General features: G+C 55.2%; 1 protein-coding gene and 1 non-coding gene across 7 annotated transcripts in view; one reads left to right on the forward strand and one right to left on the reverse strand.

The window, feature by feature from the left end:
- Positions 1–1,877: 1,877 nt before the first annotated feature.
- Positions 1,878–1,950, forward strand: TRNAG-GCC (transfer RNA glycine (anticodon GCC)). The gene has a single exon. It is a non-coding gene; the product is annotated as a tRNA-Gly (tRNA).
- A 2,102-nt stretch (positions 1,951–4,052) lies between these two features.
- Positions 4,053–21,413, reverse strand: part of LOC101276991 (cat eye syndrome critical region protein 2) — a 167,304-nt gene continuing 149,943 nt past the window's right edge. For 4 of the 6 annotated variants that reach the window (XM_049694809.1, XM_049694807.1, XM_049694808.1 and 1 more), the window contains exons 16-18: positions 18,842–20,144; positions 17,580–17,691; positions 4,053–16,975 (exon numbers count right to left, since the gene is read on the reverse strand). In XM_049694809.1, coding sequence (XP_049550766.1) covers positions 16,970–16,975; positions 17,580–17,691; positions 18,842–20,144 — 1,421 coding nt within the window. In that variant the 3' untranslated portion in view covers positions 4,053–16,969. The remainder of the gene's footprint in view (positions 16,976–17,579; positions 17,692–18,841; positions 20,145–21,413) is intronic. The other 2 variants (XM_049694810.1, XM_049694806.1) reach the window with 1 other exon arrangement.

Genomic DNA, 21,413 nt, shown 5'->3' on the forward strand with positions numbered 1-21,413 from the left:
TTCCAGGGGACAGGTGACCACCGCCTGGCACAGCCCAGCTCCACACCCGGCGAGCATCACCAGCTTCAGATTCCGCTGTGCCCTGTGGGCCGGAGTCAGGCTCCCTCGGCCACAGGCAGCCCTGCTGCCCCACCCTGGCCCGTCTACCCTCCCCTAGGTATTTAGTCCCCCTGGGCTGGCTGCCACTCACCCCACTGCGTAAGTAGTCAAGCTCAGTCTCCTTAATGACAAGAGACTAAATTTAAAACAGGCTGCCAGGGAGGCTGAGACCAGGACCATGAAACAACCCATTGCAGGACTGCTTCCTTCCTGATCCCCCAACAACTGTCACTGTCACTGGGGCAACGGGAAGCACAGAGAGAACTACAAAGTGTCTGCAGTTGATCTGTTTCAATTCATCAGCATAAAAACAGACACAGAAAGATGGACCAGAATCCAGAGCCCAGAAATGAACTCCTGCATAGACAGTCACCTAATGTTCGCCAGGGAAGCCAGGGATACTCGATGGAGAAGTGACAGCCTCTTCAAGGAACGGTGCTGGGAAAATAAACTCCTGCATAGATGGTCACCTAATGTTCGCCAGGGAAGCCAGGGATACTCGATGGAGAAGTGACAGCCTCTTCAAGGAACGGTGCTGGGAAAATAAACTCTTGCATAGATGGTCACCTAATGTTCGCCAGGGAAGCCAGGGATACTCGATGGAGAAGTGACAGCCTCTTCAAGGAACGGTGCTGGGAAAACTGGATATTCACATGGAAAAGAACGGAACTAGACCTCTATCTTATACCACTCACGAAACTATCAAAGTGGATTAAGGACTTACATGTGAGACCTGAGATCATTAAACTCCCAACAGCGGGAGAAGTTCCTTGACATCGGTCACCTAAAGCACAAGCAAGAAAAGCAAAAATAAACTAAAAAGCTTCTTCACAGCAAAGGAAACCATCAACAAAATGAAAAGGTAGCCTACTGAATGGGGGAAAATAATTGCAAAAATATACCTGATAAGGGGCTAATATCCAAAACATACAGAGAACTCATACAACTCAATAGCAAAAAAAAATCCCAAATAATCCAATTTAAAAATGGGCAAAGGACCTGAATGGACATTTTCTGAAGAAGATATTCAAATGGCCAACAGATACGTGAAAAAATGCTCAGTGTAATTAATCATCAGGGAAATGCAAATCAAAACCTCTCGGCTATCACCTCACACCAATTAGACTGGCCATCACCAAAGACAACAAATACCAAAAGTTGGTGAGGACATGGAGAAGAGGGAGCCCTCATGCACTGCTGGTGGGAGTTTAAGTTGGGTATTTTCCCAAAGAAAACAAAAACAGTAATTCAAAAAGACTTATGCACCCCTGCGTTCATAGCAGCATTATTTACAGTAGCCAAGACGTGGCAACAACCAAAGTGTCCATGGATGGACGAATGAATAAAGAAGACGTGGTGTATATCTATTTATTTATTACATACAGTGGAATACTACTCAGCCATTTAAAAACAAGAAGGAATTCTTGTCATGTGCAACAACTTGGATGGACCCTGAGGGCATTACACTAAGTGAGATAAATCACACAGAAAGAGACAAATACTATATGATCTCACTCATGCGTGGAATCTATAAAAATGCAAACTCATAGAAGAAGAGTTTGGATTTGCGGTTCCCAGAGGCAGAAGATGGGGACTGAGTGAACTGGGTGAAACGGTGCAGAGCTGCAGTTACAAGGTCAGTGCGTCCTGGGGACATGATGCACAGTATGGTGACTGGAGTTAACGACACCGCTGTGTATGTGAGGGTTTGCTAAGAGAGCAGATCCCAGGAGTTCTCATCACAAGAAACACATCTTTGTAAAAAACAAAAGGGTACTTCCCTGGTGGTCCAATGGTTAAGACTCTGTGCTGCCAATGCAGGGGGCCCAGGTTTGATCCCTGCTCAGGGAACTAGAGCCCACATGCAAGCTACAACTAAGGAGCCGGCGTGCCACAACTAAGACCCAGCGCAAATAAATATTTTAGAAAATAAAAGAACTCTTAAAAAAAACATCTTTGTTAACTCTGTGAGCGGATGGGTGTTAACTGACATCATTTTGCAGTATATGGATGTCAGGTCGGCAGGCTGAACACCTTAAAGGTACCCAGTGCTGAACATCAGTTGCCCTCAATAAAACTGAACAAGGAATCCGTCTGCAAAGCCACCGCGATGAGAAGCCCGCGCACCGCGACGCAGAGCAGCCCTGCTCACCGCAACCAGAGAGAGCCCGCGCGCAACAACGAAGACCCAACGCAGCCAAAAATAAATAATTTATTTAAAAAAAAAAAATCGTCTGCTGGTTGATGACGGAGCATATAGATCCTATACGGCCTGTCTTTCCAGGTTAGAAATCACCTTCCATCTGCCAAACCACACCAGCGCTCAGCCACCTATGCACATTTACACACTTGCTGACAGGTGAGCCAACGCGTGGTTGCCACCCGCTCCCGCCACCTTCCAGAAAAGAGCGCGATGCACCCGTCCTCCAGGAGCTGCTGCCGGAAGTCACTGGCTGCCAGCTTGATGGCCTTCTCTGGGGTGACCACGGTCAGGTTCACCGCAGCTCCTGGAAGGAAACCGCGAGGGTGGGGCGTCTGCAGCCATAGGGACCCCTCCCCCAGCCAGTGAGCTTCCGGGATGAGTGAGGCCCCTGGGAGTCGGGGGGCTCCTCTGCCTATTTCACAGAAACGCCCTCTCTTTTCTGCTGCCCCGCTAGGACTGCGTGTGCCCAACGGCTCCTTCGTGCACTTCCCACAAGTCACCTGCGTCTTGTTCGTGCCACCCACCCCCCGACAAGTGACCAGTTCCCCAAATTCAGCCTGATCGCGAGGTCCTGCGGGGCAGGGCTGGCAGCCGTGTGGGTCCCAGGGCTTTGCCTTTACGCTCAGGGCCACTGGTGCATCAGCCCCTCTCAATCCAGCCTCGTGTCCATCTTGCAAGGCTCGACAGCCACGGTGTGCGGCCCTGGCTGGGGACACTGCGGGGGCGGGACCAGCAGGGGCTGGTGCCGGGGAGGAGCCCCTCCCTCTGCAGCTGTCCCGGCTCTGGGGCGGGGGGAGCAGAGAAGGTGAGGCTCACTGGCCTCCACCGCCACACACAGTGGTACCAGGACGGGGCCCCCGCGCCTCACCACATGCAAACGTGTTCCCGCTCCCCTCGCAGAAGCAAGGTCAAGCCCCCCAAGTTTGTGCCAACCCGGGTCCTGAGGAGCCCGCTTTGGTTCGTGCCCAGGAAGCCCTCCCCCCGAGCTGTCTTCCCCGGCAGCCCACTGCCGTGGAGGCGGAGGCCAGCAAGGTCAGGGTGAGCAGGCAGCCGCCTCACCCTGCCCAGGCCTGCGGGGCCCCGCACGCCGACGCACCCCTGGCCCCCAACATCCATTCCTTTGTAGATTTCCCGTCCACGCTGGTTCTGTAGCCGAGCCTCGGCCAAGTCGATGGGAAACACATGGGTCACCCCCAGGAGCCCTGGCACGCCTCCGTTGATGAGCGTTGCTGTGACACTAGGCCCGGGGTCGGGGGTGGGCACAGTGGGGGAGGCTGGCCGCACAGCCAGGATGGGACCAGGGGACGGAGGGCAGGACGGAGCGGGGAATGGGCACGAGAGGCTCCTCGGCCCCTGCCCCACAGGAGTTCAGAGGCCCCTCTCCTCGGCCCGACCAACCCTGCAGGGCGAAAGCACCGCCCCCAGCCCCACGGGGAGCCAGGAGGCCGGGCGGGGGCTTCTGGGAGGGAGGCCAGCTCCGCACCCAGGGGGTTCAGCTCCTTCAGGGCTGCCTCCGGGCTCTCTGGCCGGTCCCCACCCTGGAACCACGTGTAAAAGTTTCAAATGATTTTTCAAGCAGTTTTATTTCCAGCTTAAGGTCAGGACTGAGTGTGAATCCTGGCCGTGCTGTTTGCTTCAAGCAGTCACCTGCCTCTGATCTCTCACCCCCAGTCCCCCAGGTGAGGCTGGCCTCACTCCAGGGTTTGTGAGGATAAAGAGGTTATGTGTTTGGTAAATGAGAGCCACAATCAACAATAAGAACACACGCTTCTGATAAAGGAAGAGAACCAGGGTTAGAGCTTGAGATGATCTGATTGTGGCCAAAAGGAAAGAAAGTCACACTATATACATCGTGAGGTCCCTCGTCCTTGAGTTTGGGAGACTGAAAATGGAAAACAAGGCTCCTCGGAACCTAGCACAGAGTCCCTCTGTCTCAGGCAGAGGCAGATCCTTGGAGGCAGATTACCTGAGAGAGGATAACAGGACGTTTTTCTCAGGAGTGGACCTTGATAAACAAGCCAGAAACTGAGGCAACAAACAGACTGTGACTTAAGTTTTGCAGCCTGAGAAGATGCAGGGCCAACAATTACCAGTTCCATGGCGTCCAGGGCACCGGGGGACAGATGCTCTCCTTGGGACCGGGAAGGGAAGCCGTTCACCTCAAATCCTGGTCGGAGATCGTCGGGAAGCTCCCAGGGCCGCGGCTCCAGAGCAGGGGGAGGTCAGTCGCCTGGGAACCCGTGCCAGCTGCCCACGTGCTCAGTCCGCTCTCTTCCTGGACCTCTTGGGCCTTGGGATCAAAAGGTCAGAAGAAAGCGGGTGAGGATGCTGGCGCTGGGAGTCCCAGCATCTGGAAGGCCCGTCCTCGTTCCCGGGCAGCCGACACGGCTCAAGCGTCTCCAGCGATTTTGTTTTGGGGAAGAAAAGAGATCAGCATCTCTCTTGGTGTGTATTGTCCCTTTCGGGAAAAATGGACTGAGTGCTAGGCGCTGGGTGCCCCAGGTCCGGGCGAGAACGCTGGTTATCAGGAGCCGCACGTGAAGAAGGAGACAGGCGGTAGCCAAAGCAAATCCTGGGGGACAGCCAGTGACCTGCCTCTGCCCAGAAAGACGCAGCAGGGAAGGCGGAGACTCCGGGACGGGGAAAAGGCGACCTGAGGCCCCAGAGGGCATGAGGGCGAGGGCTGCGGGTGTCCGGGAAGAGCATCCAGTGGGGCAGGCGCCGTCCCTGCGAGCAGGGACACCGAGTCACGGAGGTGGCGGGGCCGAGGCCTGACCTCCTGAGGCCTCTTGCCTTTGGCTTTTCTTCTGAAAGAGTCCACTGAAGAGTGCTGAGTCTCAAGGTGACGGGACGACCGGCCGCTGCGTGGAGAGCAGATGGCGAAGGTCAGAGGTGAGGGCGGACAGAGAGGATCCAGGCTGCACGGGAAGGTGGGCGGGGGGGGGGGGGGTCGGAGCTGGGACAGGGAGGCTGCAGGCACCAGGTCTGAGCGCTGGCAACATGGGAAACTGGGTCTGTGGGAGGAACAGGGCTGGAGGAGACTGGTGGGGGGGATGCTCGATCCCTGCCCTCAGGATCCCTCAGCAAACGAGGTCATTAGCACTGGTTTGCAGTGCTCCGGCCCCAGAGCCTTCATCATCCCCGACATCAGCAAAGGGACTGAGCATCTGCCAACCGCAGACCCGGGCCTGGAGTTGGGGAGAGGAGGGGGCCGGCGCCAGACTGCAGCCTTAGGAGCCCTAAGGCCAGGAGATTCGTGTCCTGGCCGTCCTTCCAGACGCTTGCTAAGCTGTGGAGAGGACGTGTTGAATTCCAGCTGCAGGAAACGACGGGCCGCACGGAAAACCCTTCCTGTCGGAATGCAGACATTCAAATAACTGAGAATCTTGCAGCCGTATCCCCTGCTGTTTGTGGAACTAAATTACTCGTTTATAAATTGTGGTTCACTGCCCACTGGAACAGAGGTACCTAGAAGAAGCCAGAAAAACCAAGGGCACCCGGATCCCAGGGCCAGTGGAGCTGCAGGTGCCCCTCCACCAGACGACGGGCCCACGTCCCCAGCCACATGCCAGGTGCTATGGCCTGGCATCGCCCTCGAGCCGTGAAGGCAAGGTTTGTGGGTGGTGAGTGGATTCTCAACAGTCAGCAGAAAGAAAACCGGCAGCCAGGCTGCCCTGGAGTCACGTCGCACAGATGCTCAGCCCAGGGCGACCGAGGCCCGAGTGCCTGCCGCTCTGCCAGAGCTTGTTGGGTACCTGCCGCTCTGCCAGAGCTTGTTGGGTGCCTGCCGCTCTGCCAGAGCTTGTTGGGTGCCTGCCGCTCTGCCAGAGCTTGTTGGGTGCCTGCCGTGTGCAGGGGGAACTCAGCTGAGAACAAAAGCAGCCCCCCCCCACCCCGGCCCCAGGCAAGGGCAATTCTTCCAGAAAGCAGGCCTGAGGCACCCAGGGGCTCAGTGTGCACTGCAGGGACAAGGCCGCCCGGGTGCAGGCGCCTCCCTCACGAGAACCTTTCACCCCTTTGACTTGCAAGGCCCCCCACCCTCCTGGGACCTGTGTCGCTGGATCCCAGTGCCCTAGAACACCCCTCCCTCCGCACACCGCCTGTGTGAGCTGCCCGGCTCCCCCGTCAGCATCCTCCCCGCCTTCTGGTCATTCCCTGCCACTCAACACCCAACCCCCCAGCCCCTGGTGGCCTCTCCCTCCCGTCCCCAAAGCCAAGCAGTCTATGCCTTCACGCTTCCTCCGAAAAACAGGGCCCCGCACATGCTGGGCGGGGACTCAAACAGAAACTGGGTCAGTGCTGAGAAACCATTATGGCACCTTGAGTAATTTCATGTTTTAGAATCTAACAAAGATGTGCGCTTTTGTTTTTTTAATTCTATTTTTCTAGTAATCCATTTTTGCTGTATCTCACAAAATTACTGGTCCACAGTAGGCTGGGGGGAAACAAGCCCCTCTTCATGGGTAGAAATGCTGCCCAGAGGCCAGCTCCCGGCCTCCGCCCGGCACCCAACCTGCTGCTCCCAGGACCCTGACCCTGCCTGGGGTCCACCTTATGGCACCCCCGCACCGTGCCACCCTTGAGCCCCCCACTCACTGTCCCCCTGATGGGACAGAGGTCCTTTGGGCCTCTGCTCCCCGCATCGGCCCTTTCAGCCGCTCCCACCTTGGCCTCTGCGGGCCCACCTGACACCCAGGTACAGGCCCAACCCAGGGCTCCAGCCACAGTCCGCGGCTGGCATCCCATCCAGATGCTTGGCCTGGGGGAGTGCCCCGAGCCCCATCCTGTGCCCCCTCCCACGGCCCTTGGCTCCCCAAGCATGCGAGGCCCTGACCACCTACTGGAGGCCTCCAGGATTGGAGCTCTGGCGCTGCAGCCCCCAGGGCACTGCACTTCCACGTGCGTACGGTGCCCGTGCAGCAAAGGAGACGAGGCCGTGCCACAGCCTCCTGTCTGGCAGAAGCAGCTCCTCTCCTCCTCACTCTAAGCTCGACGTGGACAGTCACCCACCTTCAGCCGAAGCTTCTGCCTCTCTACGCCCTCGATAGAGGCCAGATCCCCGCCCGCTGTGGGACGGCTGCTTTGCGAGACCCCCACTTGCCTACAGCAGCCCCTTCACCCGGAGCCATCTCCTCTCCTGTTTCTCCAACAGGCGGGCTTGAACGAAGCCCCAGAGGCTATTACTCGGGGGCAGGGGGCGGGGGGGGGGGGGCAGCCCCACCTCCCCAGAGGCCTGGAGTTCAGGGAGGAGGACGAACAGCACCGGCCTGCAGGCCTGTTCCGGTGCTCTCTCCGCACGGATACCTTCTGTCCGTTTAGGGGGAGAGGGCGCTGCAGGCTGGTTTGCAAGGTCCCTGCACTTTGAAGAACATCACAGCTGAGCTGGGAACTCAGTGCTGCCCTAAGGATTCTTCCAACTCAGGGGCTGGAAAGCTTTAGAGAGGAATGTGATGGTCTTAAAGACCAGCTTCCCGAGCGGTCAGGCTGCGGCTCCGGACGCAGGGGACTTGTTGCTCAAGTCAGCACCCCCCGCTTTAGCCAAGTGATCTCACTCAGTGCGTCTCGTCTCCACGTCACAGCCTTGCTGAGGACCACGCAGGGCAGCGGGGCAGAGTAGGCTTTGCAGTCAGGCTGCTTACGAGCTGCATGATCTCATTTACCACTCACTAGCTGTGTGACCTTAAGCAAGTTACTTAACTTCTCTGTGCCTGTTTCCTCAACTATGAGACATACTCCGACGTAGAGAACCTGGCACAGCACCTGGCACATACGAGGCGTCCACTTAATGGTACTGTCCCTCCCCTTCCTGGTGGCAGTGGATGCTGACACAGGGTGTGAAGCTGGGTCCAGAGGGCACAGGCCAAGGACATTACGATAATCCAGGAAGAGGCAGGAGAACCTGCAGTGGGAGGGAAGGGATGCGAATGCTTTCTGTGAAGCAGCAGCATGGCCAGATGCCATGTGTGAACCCCCAACCAGCAGGAGGGGCATCAGGAGGGCTGCGGCGGTGAGGACACGGGGGCAGAGAGAAAAGCCTGGCTGTTGGCATGAACTTAAAGCATCGCCACAGAAGAGACACCATCGCACACCAGCTAGGGTGCTACAGACAGAGCTGGAGCTACTGGCTAGGCCTGGCGCCCTGTGGGTGGGAACGTGAAGTGGTACCGCATCCGTGGGAAACAGGATGGCAGCCCCACACGAAGTTAAAACCTGCGTTACCTTATGACCCAGCACTTTCACCCCTGGGTGTGCACCCAGATTTGAAAGCAGAGCCTCGGACATTAACTGTGCACCATGTTCACTGCAGCATTATTCACAGTAGCCAGAAAGGGGAACAACCCAAACACCCATCGACGGGTGGTGCATAAACACGATGTCGTCCATCCACACAGTGGAGTGTCACTCGGACTGAAAAGGGCAGAGCTTCTAGCACCTGCTATGACACGCATGCACTGGGAGGGCGCTGCGCTCAGTGAAATAAGCCAGACACAGGACAGGTGCTGCGTGATCCCACTAACCCGAGGAAACCGCATCAGTCAGGATCACAGGCACAGAGTAGTAAAAGTGGTTACCAAGGGTGGGGGGTTAGCGTGTAATGGGGACAGAGTTTCAGTTTGGGATAAAAAACTTCTGGGGCTGGATGGTGTAGTGGTTGCATGATGATGTGAGTATCCTCGATGCAACTGCAGCACGCACTTACCAATGGTGAAAATGGTAAGATTTATGTGTATTTTACAATAAGAAGCAAAACAAGAGGTGAGTAATGAAGGTCTTAAATTACATTTAAACATGAATGGGGGGCACTGGGGAGCGGAGGAAGGTGTCCACATTAATGTGAATTACAGTAAAATGGTTAAGAAAGGGTTTTATAAACAATATACAAGGTGTAGGAAATAAAGTCTGGAAATAAAATTGCCAATTGTTTACTAATTGAGGAATTTAAAACACTGGCAAACGAAAAATTACCAAACAGCAGCAGGACACATGGGTGTCAAAGTCCAACAGGAATTTGGAAAGGGGATCAGCGTCTCAGAATTGATGGAAGCGCCAGTCGGCTGCAGTGACAACTGAGGTTACAGGTAAAAAAGTCTGGTCGTCTGGAGGAGGCGTCCAGAGGAGAAGGGGTGGGAGTGGGGTGAGATGCGGCAGTGGGACAGGCCTGGGCCCTTCCGGGAGGGGCTGATGCACTGCCAGGGGCCACGAAGGAGCAGAGGGCTGTGAGGTAGGTGTGGCCAAGGCAGCAGCTCAGTCCCCACCTCCAGGAAGGGAAGGAGGAGCCAGATGCCAGGAGAAAAATGCCAGGTGAAGAGCTGGGATGAGTTGGGATGAAGGTAAAGAGAGGAGACTGGGGCAACGTTTATGGGGAGGGGACCCAGGGGAGGAGATGGGTGTGGTCAGAGGACTTGCGGGGGGTGGGGGGTGGAGCGAGGACAGTCCGGCCCCATGGACCTCGGGACGTTCCAACCCAGGGTCCAGGGTCTGATCTTAATGAGCCCTCACAGGATTCCTGTGCACACCGAAGCTGCAAGTTGTGGGGAGTGGTTTGCAATGCTGACGGCACAAAGGTCACCAGGAGAGCTCTGAAAAACCCCGGTGCCAAGGCTGCGCCCCAGACCAGGGAAAAACTGTGGGGAGGGCCCAGGCATCTGGTTTTTTTAAGTCCAGGTTTTTAAACCCCTAATGGGTGGCCTAGATTGGCAACCACTGGTCTAGGGCATTGCAAGGCCGAACATAAGGTCACTAAAATTTGTTGGATCAATCACAACAGCAGCGGCGGGAGACGCCACGGGGAGTAAACGGATGGACGGCAGAAAGGACTGGACAGCAGGTCTGCTGGGTTTAGACCCCAAAGCACCCACCAGTCCAAGGGTGGGACTCGAAGCAGAGACAGGCAAACGGGGGCAGGTGTCAGGAGGGCAGGGCCGGGGATGCAGGGGCGGCGAAGGGCTCATCAGCCCTGAAGCCACGCGCACTCGGCACCCTGCCTCAGGCCCACAGGTGCTGGCTGAGGCCCAGCTCGCTGTGATTTCTCAGGTCTGGGACAGGAAGCCGGAATCCGCACTTCTAACGAAGCCCCGGGCAGTGCTGCAGCCCAGAGCCACACTGGAGCCCCCTCCCTGGGCCAAGGGACACACAGGACTCCTCCCAAGGCCAGCTCCACCCCTGCGCCTTGGGGATCACTTCCAGAGGCTGTTTTCTGCACTGTGTCACCTTCACTGCAGTTCAGCCTGGCCGGGAGCAGAGCCGGGGTGAAAGGGGAGAGAGGGACTCAAGCCAGAACAGGGCTCAGAGGAGACAGAACGGAACAGGCCTGAGAGGGCCTGAGACCCTGCCCCTCAGGGTCTGGCCCTGCGCCGGCGTCTCTCCTGACCCACCATGGCAGCTCAGCACTGCGTTCTGCTCATATGTTGCTCTCGTGCAGCGTTTCTGCCCTGTTTTTCTCCCTTTACTGTGAAGTCTGCAGACAAAGTCGTATTTTTCCTTCTGTCCTGTTAGTAAGTACGCGAGCGCCAGGCACACAGAAGGGATTTAATAAATACTTACTGAGAAGGTGACTGCGAGTTAGTCTGTTTTCATCTTAGTTCCTGGGGCTGGGCCACGTCCTTGCCTTCCTCCTGCCGACTCAATTCCTCCCCAAAGCAAAAGCTGTGGACACGCTCCAAGGAACCAACTGCAAGGCTCTAAAAAATAACAGCCAGCCTTAATTGGCCAGAACAGCTCCGCCATCCTGCCACTTGCTGTCTGGAATGAGGTTCAGACCCAAGCAGCTAGGAGCGGGCAGTGCTTTTCCAAGTCGGAAGACATCTCAAAGGCACCTGAATTGGTACCCACATCAGGGATGCAGAGGGGGTGGGGCTTCAGAACACAACAGCCAAATCGGGAGACTTTCCAGCTGCCTCCTTGGCTAGTATATCACCGTCCATCTTTCACTCAAGATTTTTGCTAGAATTGCCTAAGGAAACTAAAGGAGTGAACCCTGGTAGCAGAAAGGGAACAAAAACAGGAGCACATATGTTCCCCTTTTAAAAACCCAAAGGAAAACCATAAGGCCAGGAGACAGATCTCCAGGATGCAGTTGGGGGAGGGGACAGGGTGGGCTGCGGCAGCCTGGACACTCAGTCCGGACACTCGGCCCAGAGGCATTTCTCCCAAAGTCCTCTCCACAAAGTTTCAGGGTGAAGGTCGCCTCCAAGGGCCCGACCCTGGATTAATCTCACCCTGGAGGTGCCACTTGTTTATAAAATTAAGACATCTTCCCTCCCAATGGCAGGAATAGGTTTAGAGACAAAAGCCATTACTGTCTAACAAGACCTCTGGATGTTTCCAAATGTCAAAATGGAAAGTTCCGGGCTTCCCTGGTGGCACAGTGGTTGAGAGTCCGCCTGCCAATGCAGGGGACGTGGGTTCGTGCCCCGGTCCGGGAGGATCCCCACATGCCGCGGAGTGGCTGGGCCCGTGAGCCGTGGCCGCTGAGCCTGCGCGTCCGGAGCCTGTGCTCCGCAGCGGGAGAGGCCGCAGCGGTGAGAGGCCCGTGTACCGCAAAAAAACAAAAAACAAAACAAAATGGAAAGTTCTGTCAGTATTTTGGGACTAACCCGCATTGATCACTCATGGCTGGCTTCCTTCCTTTTCCCTAAATCTTCCCCACCAGCTTTCTTTTCACGCTCCCATCTATCTAAAGTAAGCACGGGTATGGTACCCATGGGGCTTAACAAGTGTAAATGTCAAACAATGATTCTGTAAACAGGGATAGATTAACACCATCTGATGGACCAGGTTTTGAAACAGAGTTGACCAGTGGAAGACACTTTGCTTTGGTCCCAAGGAGATAAATCTGGGAAACACCCTAAAGGCATTCAGCTAAGAGCTAAGTTCCTACTAAAAAGTCAATCTCTGGCTAAAACTGTCAGAACATTCTGGCCTTCATCTGGTGAGGAATTCATGTCATAGTAGGAGGGGTTCCAGTTGGGAATCCAAAAGTTAGAAATCAAACTTTACACGCACGTATTCATACGAGCACACACAGGTCCACACATCAGGATGCAAAGGGGGCCAGGCCAGGGTCCTGGCCACCTGCCCCCGGCCCCGCCCAGGCTGAGGGGACTGAGAGTCAAGCAAGACAAACACTCCGACTGGCATCACATCAAATTCGGGGTTTACTAACAACTTCCATTTTAAAGTTCATTTTTGGGGGGTTTCAAAAAAACACATGGAAATGCAACTACTCAACTAGAAAATGTGATTGACATAGTGTTTTATAGGATAAGTGTTTTGTATGGGAGACTGACTGCACTGTGAACACAGTTCTTAAAAAGGACAAGGGCTGAAGTCTCAAAAATATATACCAATATATCAATGGGGATAATGTTACAACAAACAACTGAAGGTCATGAAGGTCACGGCCCAGAAAGTGATAAACCTGAGGGGGAACAGATCTGGAAACTGGGACTATCTGTGGTAGCATTTCTACTGAAAGGTATTACTTACAAGGATAAAACAGGCCAGGAATGTTTGTGACCTAAGACTCCAGCTAACTGATAACAGGCGGCTCCTCTTCATCTCTCCTCCCCCTCCCCCAACAACAAACACCCTCCCAGGAACTGGGAAGGAAAACTAAATTGGGAGGGAGGAGAGCACCGCCTAGTCTCCAAGCCTCCAGCCCAGGCGCAGGCGCACACTTCACTTACCGGACGGGTGGTCTGGGTTTGGGTGAAGCGTTGTTTGTGCAAGCGCCTGGGCTGGTGAGGATGGCCCTGGGCTGGGCGCAGAAGGTGGGGCCCACAGGCCTGGTGGGGAAGAGTGTGTGATCCCCAGACACCGCCTGGACCCACCAGCCAGCTTGTTACTGCTCAGCTTCTCTGCAGAGTCCCCGTCACCGGTGCGGGGCCCACCCCGTCCCCACCCCGTCCCCGCCCAGTGCGTGGCCCGCGGGGACCATGTGGGCTGAGATGGGGCTGCCTTTTTAGGTGACGGCCCTGGGGCCTAATTCAAACCTCTGTCCTGATGGGAGTTTGCCCCATGATGAAAGTGACACAGGACACACACAACTCACACGTATCACCTTGCTATTTTAAGAATGTACTTTATACAAAATAACCAGTTCATATGGAAATAAATCTACAGACCTCCAAGGATCAAAAAGCTTTTGAAAAAGTTCTTTTAAAAAATTATCCAACACACAGTATAGAACTGACTATTGAGGTAAGTGTGGCTCTCAGTGAAACAGGGAATCAGCAGACCAGACAAAATATACACAATATAAAAATAAATAGCATTCCCCTTTCCAGTACTGGCCAGGAAAGCCCACGGGCTTCTGCAGCAGGGGAGCCGGGCACGAGCCCCAGCTGGGAGGGCAGCGTTCAGTAACTCACTCCCGAACCCACCTACCCTTTTCAAAACCACAGGTCAGCTAGCTGGTTTGAGGCGTTTCTACATCAGCCCCCAGGGCAGAACGAGGGAGAGACCAGTGTGCAGGCAGCCCGCGGACGGACTGCTCGGCAAGGGCCTACAAAGCAGTGGGGATGAAGAGCGGCCAGCCTCACGCGAGAGGACGCAGGGCACGGAAGGCCCGTGTCCCAGCAGAGTCCAGTCACGGGCTCAGCCCCTGGCTGGGGACCCCGCACCCCAGCAGCCGCGGCCCGACGCCCCAACTCCCACACGACCCGATTTCTGAGGTGGGCATCCCAGTCCTTCCGCTGGACTCTGAACGCCCTGGATGCCGCTGTTCTGTGACGGTCCCTGCCTCGGGGCGATTGGGTTAGGGTTTCAGGGGAAATTTCAAACCAGGACTTGAGAGCAGTGTGTAGCTGTAGATAGGAACTTCCTTTAAAAAGTGAGAAAAAAGCTCAGCCCAGGTGACGCTGGCTGTCCTGGACAGCACGCAGCCCACTCCCGGACCGGCAGGAACTAAGACAAGTGATGACCCAGCAGATAACCCGCGCGACAGAGACCTGGACGCCCAGTCTCGTCTCAGCCCAGACCTCTCACGCCCAGTCAGTCTCAGCCCAGTCACGAGAACGCTGCCAGGCTCTGTGGGCCAGGCTGGCTGAGGGCCAAAGGCTTTCAAGCAACATGTAAGTTTTCCTGTTCAGAGGCCCCCGGGACCCCAGGTAGGGCGTCCTGCTGACAACAGGCCAGTGTGTCCCCCACCCCCACCCCCTGCAAGGGAGACGGTGCAGCAGCTTTAGTTCCACTTTTAAAAGGTGGGATGAGAAAAGTGTTACCAACAGGATCCTGTGTGTCTGTCCTTACTTAGTCTTATGTTTTTACTGTAATAAATTTTAGCCAAGAGCTAATTTTAAATGGACAGACTCTGAGGGGAAAAAACCCCAGGCCAGACACCTCCCCAAAGGCTCTACTTTTCTCTCTGGATCTTTTATTTCCCTGGGTCCTGGGGAGATAGTTTCTAACCAAGGTCAGCGGTGGACGTGAAGTCCTCCTGGCCCCTGACAGTAGCCCCAGGGGAAGGTCCCTCTGGGACCTCCTCCCAAGCCACGTTCCAGCTGGGAGGAGCGCAGGGGCCCGGCCGGGGACGGCCCTACCGGCCAAGGGACACAGCCAGCTCACCACAGTATCCACGTGGGGCTCCACTCCCTCCACACCCCCTCAGTGTCCACTCACCCAGAAGGGAGGCTCCTGTCCTGTCCACAGCTCTTGGGGCAGCGGGTGATGGGGGAGGGGCTGCGGCGGGGGGAGCAGAGCGACCCGAGGCTGCGAGGCCCCCAGGCGGAAGGAGAGGGCGGAATCGCTGTGGTCCCTCCTGGCCCTGCCCCGGGCTGGTTCGGCTCAAGGCAGGGGTGCCCACAGCCTCGCACCCAAAGCAGCTTCAAGGCCGGCGGGGAGAAGGCTCTGGGCCCAGACCAGCTACACAAAGCTGTGGTCTCCCCTCCCAGCTGGCGCACAGACACGCGGGGAAGCACAGTGTCCTGGGCACGGTCCTTCACAGCTCGGGGGCCAACCTGGACCTGCCCGCAACCCTACCCCATCCTTCCCAAGGGGCGACGCTGACCTCCCCACCCTGAACCACATCACGCCCGTGACAGGGTTCTAACAAGAACCAGGATCCAATGAGAACACAGCCCCCAAACTCACTCCATCTAAAAGCACGCCAAATTTTAGTCTGGTAAGGAAAAATTCGTGTTTCTGTGCAGCGTGTCTGGGAGGCGTCCGCGTTCCCAGGGCTCAACCTGCCCAAGCCTCGTGCGCCCCGCAGGTCAGCATCCACGTGTTTGGAGCTGGTGCCTGGGTTCCACGTGGACAACAGGGATGTTTCCAACTTGTTTCTTTTCCTACTGAAAGCGCAGGTTTATTCCAGCTTCATCAAGGACGCTAGGACTGGAGGCAAGGTTTTCCCGGCCTCTCACACAGCTGAATTTATAAGAAACAAGTGCAAATCAACCAATCAATGTTTTATGGAAGCTTTTCTACTAACCCAAAGGCATGCTTGAAAAATACACTATTCTTTACAGAAACCTGTTACCTTGAGGGCATCTTCCTTAGTTGTTTTTTTTTTCTTTTTTCCTTTGTGGGATATTCGAAAGTTTAAAACGTGTGAGTCCTAACTTTGGTGGCATCTCAGCTAAAATCAAAGAATGCTAAACAGGGAGAATCCAGTGTCGTTGGCTTCTAAAACTGTAATAAAGTAACTTAATACTGTAAAACTGTTTCCTATCACAGACAAACAAGTGATTTCAAGAACTTGCTCTTGATAGCTATTTTAAATCACCATGACTTATTTTACTATGATTCACATAAAATGAATAAAAACTATATATACTGAAATATTCCTAAATTCAAGCTGTAAATCTATGGAATACATTTTCCTATTAAAAACTGTGCAGCTTCTTTATTGATACTAAACATATACAAACCTGAGTAGTCACTGCCACAAACTGGGATTCGTGCCAGGAAGCTTGTGGCGTCTTCTAGACCACAGTCCCGGCAGGCCTGTGATGGGGACAGGTCACCTCACCTTCTAACGAGCAAATGCCTGATACTGGTTCACAACTACCTGGCGGGGCAGCTGGCCAACCAGGAGGGGCGCCGCTGTGTTGGATCAGGACCTGGGCGCCAAGCCAGGGGGCTGCCCCTCATGCTGACAGGAAGAGCCCGTTAGAGGAAACACGGCGGCCTTGCCTGCCCTCTCCTCCAGCTCCCAAATGTGAGTGGGTCAGGGCTGTAAACAGAGGAGGGTCAGCAGGGCTGCAGGCCCACCAGCCAGACTCCATCCCCACCACCCGCCCTGCAGGCTTTATGTACAATACATTCACCACCAACGACAGAAATCATCTTAAAGGCAACATGAAAACTCTGTAAACTGGACCCAGCTCCAAACACATCCAACACGAGTAGTCCCTTCCCCAAACGTATACCTGAGTGCAGCTGCCATGACAGCCCACCAGCACCGCCCCCCCAGGTCAGGATGATCTTCCCTGAACAAGAGTCTCAGGGTCTGGAAAAGCCACCAGAGTCCAGCCCATCTGGTCTCCACTCTCGCCCAGGACCTCGCGAGCAGGTGCGTCGGTGAGGAGGGGCATCCAGGCTCTGGGACGCACGAAGTGATGCCAATGACGGGAGAGGTGGGTGGGGCTGCGCCCCCCTCCTCCCCATTCTCCACCCTCGTCATATGCAGCTTTCTGTTTCCCTGGGGCTTGTTTCCTCCTTGGACTAGCTCTGAGGGAAGCAAAATAAAGACAATTTAAACAAAATTAACATGTGTTAACTGTTGAGAACAATTAAGCTCAAGCACTCCTCTCCGTCTGGGGAAACAGCCTGATCTGGCTTCGTCAGCCAGTTCTGCTGGAGTGCGGGCTCTGAATCCTGGACCGCCCGACTCACAGCTCAGCCCTGTAGCGCCGAGGACTCCTGCCTCCAGGGAGGCCGGGTCGGGGCAGGGGAGAGAGAGCAGGCACGGGCAGCTCAAGGCACGGCGCCCAGCACCGTGGACCAGCCTCTCCCAGATGAAGTAGGTGGGGAGGGTAAAACAGACAAGGGAGGGTATCCAAGAAATGCTGGCAGCCAGTCTGGGAAAAGGGAGTTTAAATAATCCCCAAACAGCTGGTGCCGTAAGAACAGGAATAAGGGACTCGCCAGTACGGGAGGGAAGCTGCTTCCGAGGCCCCGTCAGCTGGAGTGCTTGGGCCGGGTCCTCCCCGGCTGCCCACAGGACACAAAGCCCTTTCTGGGGACAGTCTCTGCATCGACAGCAACAAACTCAAGTCCTTACTTCCTGCCACCTGGAAGAATGAGAAGACCTCTGATACTTCATCATTCTGACCTGATCGAGAGGAAGTGTTGGGGGCTTATGTGGTGGCAGCCCCTCCTGTGGCGCTGCTGGTGCCGGCGTCTTTGGGAACGAGGGCCGGGACTGGGCCGGGTGCATCTGCAGTCTAGAGACGTAAGTAAGGAACGGTTAAGAATGAGCGAAGACAGACTCAGTGCAAAGGAAAAAACCTTTAATTGTGAAAAGTCTCACACAGACCCTGCCTTGACTACCCAGGAGATCAACACTGCACACTGACACAGGTGCTTCCAAGTGTGGCGGGTGAGAGATGCCTGACACAACCTGTGCAGGACTCCTGACAAAGGTGTGCAGTGTGACTCTGAACATGAGAAAACAACGAGAAGAATCCAGGGTCTGGGGCACTCTGACAGCAGAAGTGGCCTCCGGACTTTGAAAAACAAAGAAAGCAAAGCCAACGTTGTAAATTAAGAGACTACACAGGCACAGCAACCGAACTAGATCCATGAACCTCGAATGGATCCTGAATGGGGAAAAAAATCAAAAAGAAGCAGAGCTACAAGGACACTCTGCGGACAACTGAAGAAATCCAATAAGGCCTCCATCAGACCAGCTGACGCTACTTCCTTTGCTGGGGTAATGGCCTGGGGCTGCGCTCCAGGAGGACAGAGACAAAGATAAGACAAGAAACATAACAGGTATTCAGAGAGGCCTAAAGCAAATGCGGAAAGGTCTTCTGAGGCTGGCCCTGGGAGGGACACTCGGGTTCTTAAGGTGGATGGTGCTGCTTTTATGGTGAGGCTTTTTCAAGACTTTTGACTTGAAAACTTCCTGGATGACAGATTACCCGGGTGGGTCTATCAGAATTCTCATGGGGACAGTAATGTAACTTGCCCTAGCTCTGCATAAACCTAGTTTTTTCATTCAGTGTTAAAGGAAGAAATGAGAGGCAAGGAGTAAGCCTGGGACACCACCTGTGACCGCCCACCCCAGGTCTGAGACCCCTTCACCCAGGTGACAGCCTCTGCCTACAGCGCCCAAACGCTGGCCATCAGGTGTCCAAAATCTAACTGAACGGTCACTTAAATGCCAATTCACTTTCACGAGGAAAAAACACCACAGACAAAACTAGACTCCAAAGCTAGCACCTTCCCAGTCAGCCCCCAGCACCCACAAGCCACATGCTCTTCCCGCGCCCACACCACGCGCACCACCTTCACTACCAAGGCCGTTTTTCTTTGTTAAAACTACCATCTACTCTTTTTTTCCCTAGAAAACAGCACTCTGTGCAGCCTTACCCGGACGGTCTGTACATCTCCTGGAAAGGCACCCTCACCCCACTTCCAGGGCCCATCTGTTCCATCATCACAGCCTGGAAGTGGCCCAGGCCCTCTTCTGGATAGCGGTAGAGGGGGCACTCGGGGGACAGGCCATTGGGCTGGGCCACCACTGGGCGGTGAGGTGGGTGAGCAGCCGTGGGGGAGGAGTAAGCCCTGGGCTGGAAATGCCCGGCCGGCCGCTGCGGCGGGTAAGGAGGCCCCGCGTGCAGCATCACCCCGTGCGGGGGGCAAGCAGACGAACCGAAGCCCACCCCCGAGCTCAGCGGTGCAGGGGGCGTTCCGTAGAGATACTCGCTGGCTGACAGCGAACTCTGCCGCTTGGTAGCTGCATTGTGGTTGTCCAGATCTAAAAATTCTTTGGGACTCTCTGGCCTCTCCATAGACTCATCCTGCTTCTCCTCTGGGCCGGGATTCTGCCCATCAGCTGTCTTGGCGACCACGGTGTCCACCCGCGCGGGGGAAGTTAAGGCAGCGCTCAGTGCCTCGCAGCCCTGCAGCCCAGCCCCAACGCTCTTATCGAGGAAGAGGGGCCTGGCAGGGGCAGGCTGAGCCGGCGGGGGCCCGCTCGGGCTTCCCGGGGCAGGGAGGTGTCTCTGCCAGTCTGAAAAGCCCTGTGGACACGAGTAATAAGGAGTCCGCGGGTAGTGATGGTAGGAAGGCTGAGGTGGCGGCTGGTAGGGGTACCTCATTCCCTGGTGGGGGCGGTACCGGGGGAAGACTCCAGAATGAGGGTCGTGGGACGGAAACGCCCGAGGGGGAAAAGGCTGAGGGTGCGGGGCTGAGGGCTTGCCCCCCATCACGGGGCCCACAGCCTGCAGGCCTGGGCCGACGTGGTACCGTGCAGTGGAGCTGGGGTACTCCAGGCCAGGCGCATACAGGGGGGCGCACGTGGGCTCGGCGGGTGGCATGGCCTCTGGTGGCGCTCTGCCCTTGCCCTCGGACCCACACGGGGAGGCTTCCACCCTCAGTCCGTTTTCAGGCAGTGCCCCCGGGTCAGCTAGGGCACACCCCTGGGCGGCTGGGCCTGCGAAGCCGCTCCCCGAGAGCCAGGCGCCCCTGCCCGCGCTCACTGGGCAGCTGTCTCCAGGCTCCGAGGACTCGCGCCTGAGCTCTGGGCCATCCGAATCCCTTCCCTGGGGCGAGCTCCGCCTGGCACAGTCGGCCTGCAGTGGGGGCGCGGGGTGAGGTAGCTGCTTGAGGAACGCCCCCTCCAAAGCACCAACACTGGCTGGTTTCTCCTCGAGCCCAGGCAAGGGATCTGCTGCAAGAAAAACGGAGACAAAGTTGCGCCTCGGGAGCTGAAACCTCAGCATATGATGGGCAGTCAGACAATGTGGACGTGGGGCCCCGGTGGCGACACCCTGATTCCCCCAACCCAGACCAGGGCTAAGGCTCTGCAGCTCCTGCAAGATCTGCCAGAGGCCTCGCGATCCCTTCCGCACTAGCAAGGGGGTGCAATCCGTGTGCCCAACTCCAAGGACATGTGAAACATGGACGGAGGGCGCGCTGGCGCTGGAACTGCAGGCCTGGTTGGGAGGCTGTGGCCTGACAGTGAGAAAGAGGGACCCGGCATGAGGACACCAGGAATGCCGGAACCCGACCTCTGCCGTCAGGACACCCGCCCCAAGGGAGTAGGGACTAGGTTCTGTTCCCCACCACACACTCAGTCATTCACACAAAACGGGGCTCAATCAGTATTTGCTGAATGGATGAAAATACACGTCTTGTCTGGACATCTTGAAAACAGGATGCCGACAGTGTTAACACTCAAAAGGCACCTTCAGCATATTACAGAAATTTAATAAACAATCAAACTAAATTACTAGACTCAATTGCTTAATTACAAACTCAGAATTCTTTTCCTTGCTATTGTGTTTAGCCATAAACACGTCTTATTATTATGATCTCTGAGGTAGGGCAGAGTTGTTGCCCAGAGGTGGTCACAATACGATTCTGGTGAGAGCTTAAGGACAAGATCAAGAATTCATGACTTTTAAGATCAACTAGGATCACAGGCTCCTGATAAACTAATGCTGGCTTTAAAGATCAAAGGTACAAGCTATACAATGATAATGAAAATGTGCACTTTTCAACATTCAGTCAACATAAAACACGGCAACACCTCACACCACACACAAAAATAAACAAGTGGGACCTAATGAAACTTACAAACTTTTGTACAGCAAAGGAAACCATAAACAAAACGAAAAGACAACCTATGGACTGGGAGAAAATATTTGCAAATTATGCGACCAACAAGGGCTCAATTTCCAAATATACAAACAGCTCATACAACTCAACATAAAAACAAACCAATCAAAAAATGGGTACAAGACATAAATAGACATTTCTCCAAAGAAGACATACAGATGGTCAAGAGGCACCTGAAAAGATGCTCAACATCACTAATTATTAGAGAAATGCAAATCCAAACTACAAAGAGGTATCACCTCACACTGGTCCGAATGGCCATCATTGAAGAGGTCTACCAATAATAAATGCTGGACAGGATGTGGGGAAAAGAGAACCC

Source organism: Orcinus orca, chromosome 11, assembly GCF_937001465.1.
Source record: "Orcinus orca chromosome 11, mOrcOrc1.1, whole genome shotgun sequence".
Classification (NCBI taxonomy): Eukaryota; Metazoa; Chordata; class Mammalia; order Artiodactyla; family Delphinidae; genus Orcinus; species Orcinus orca.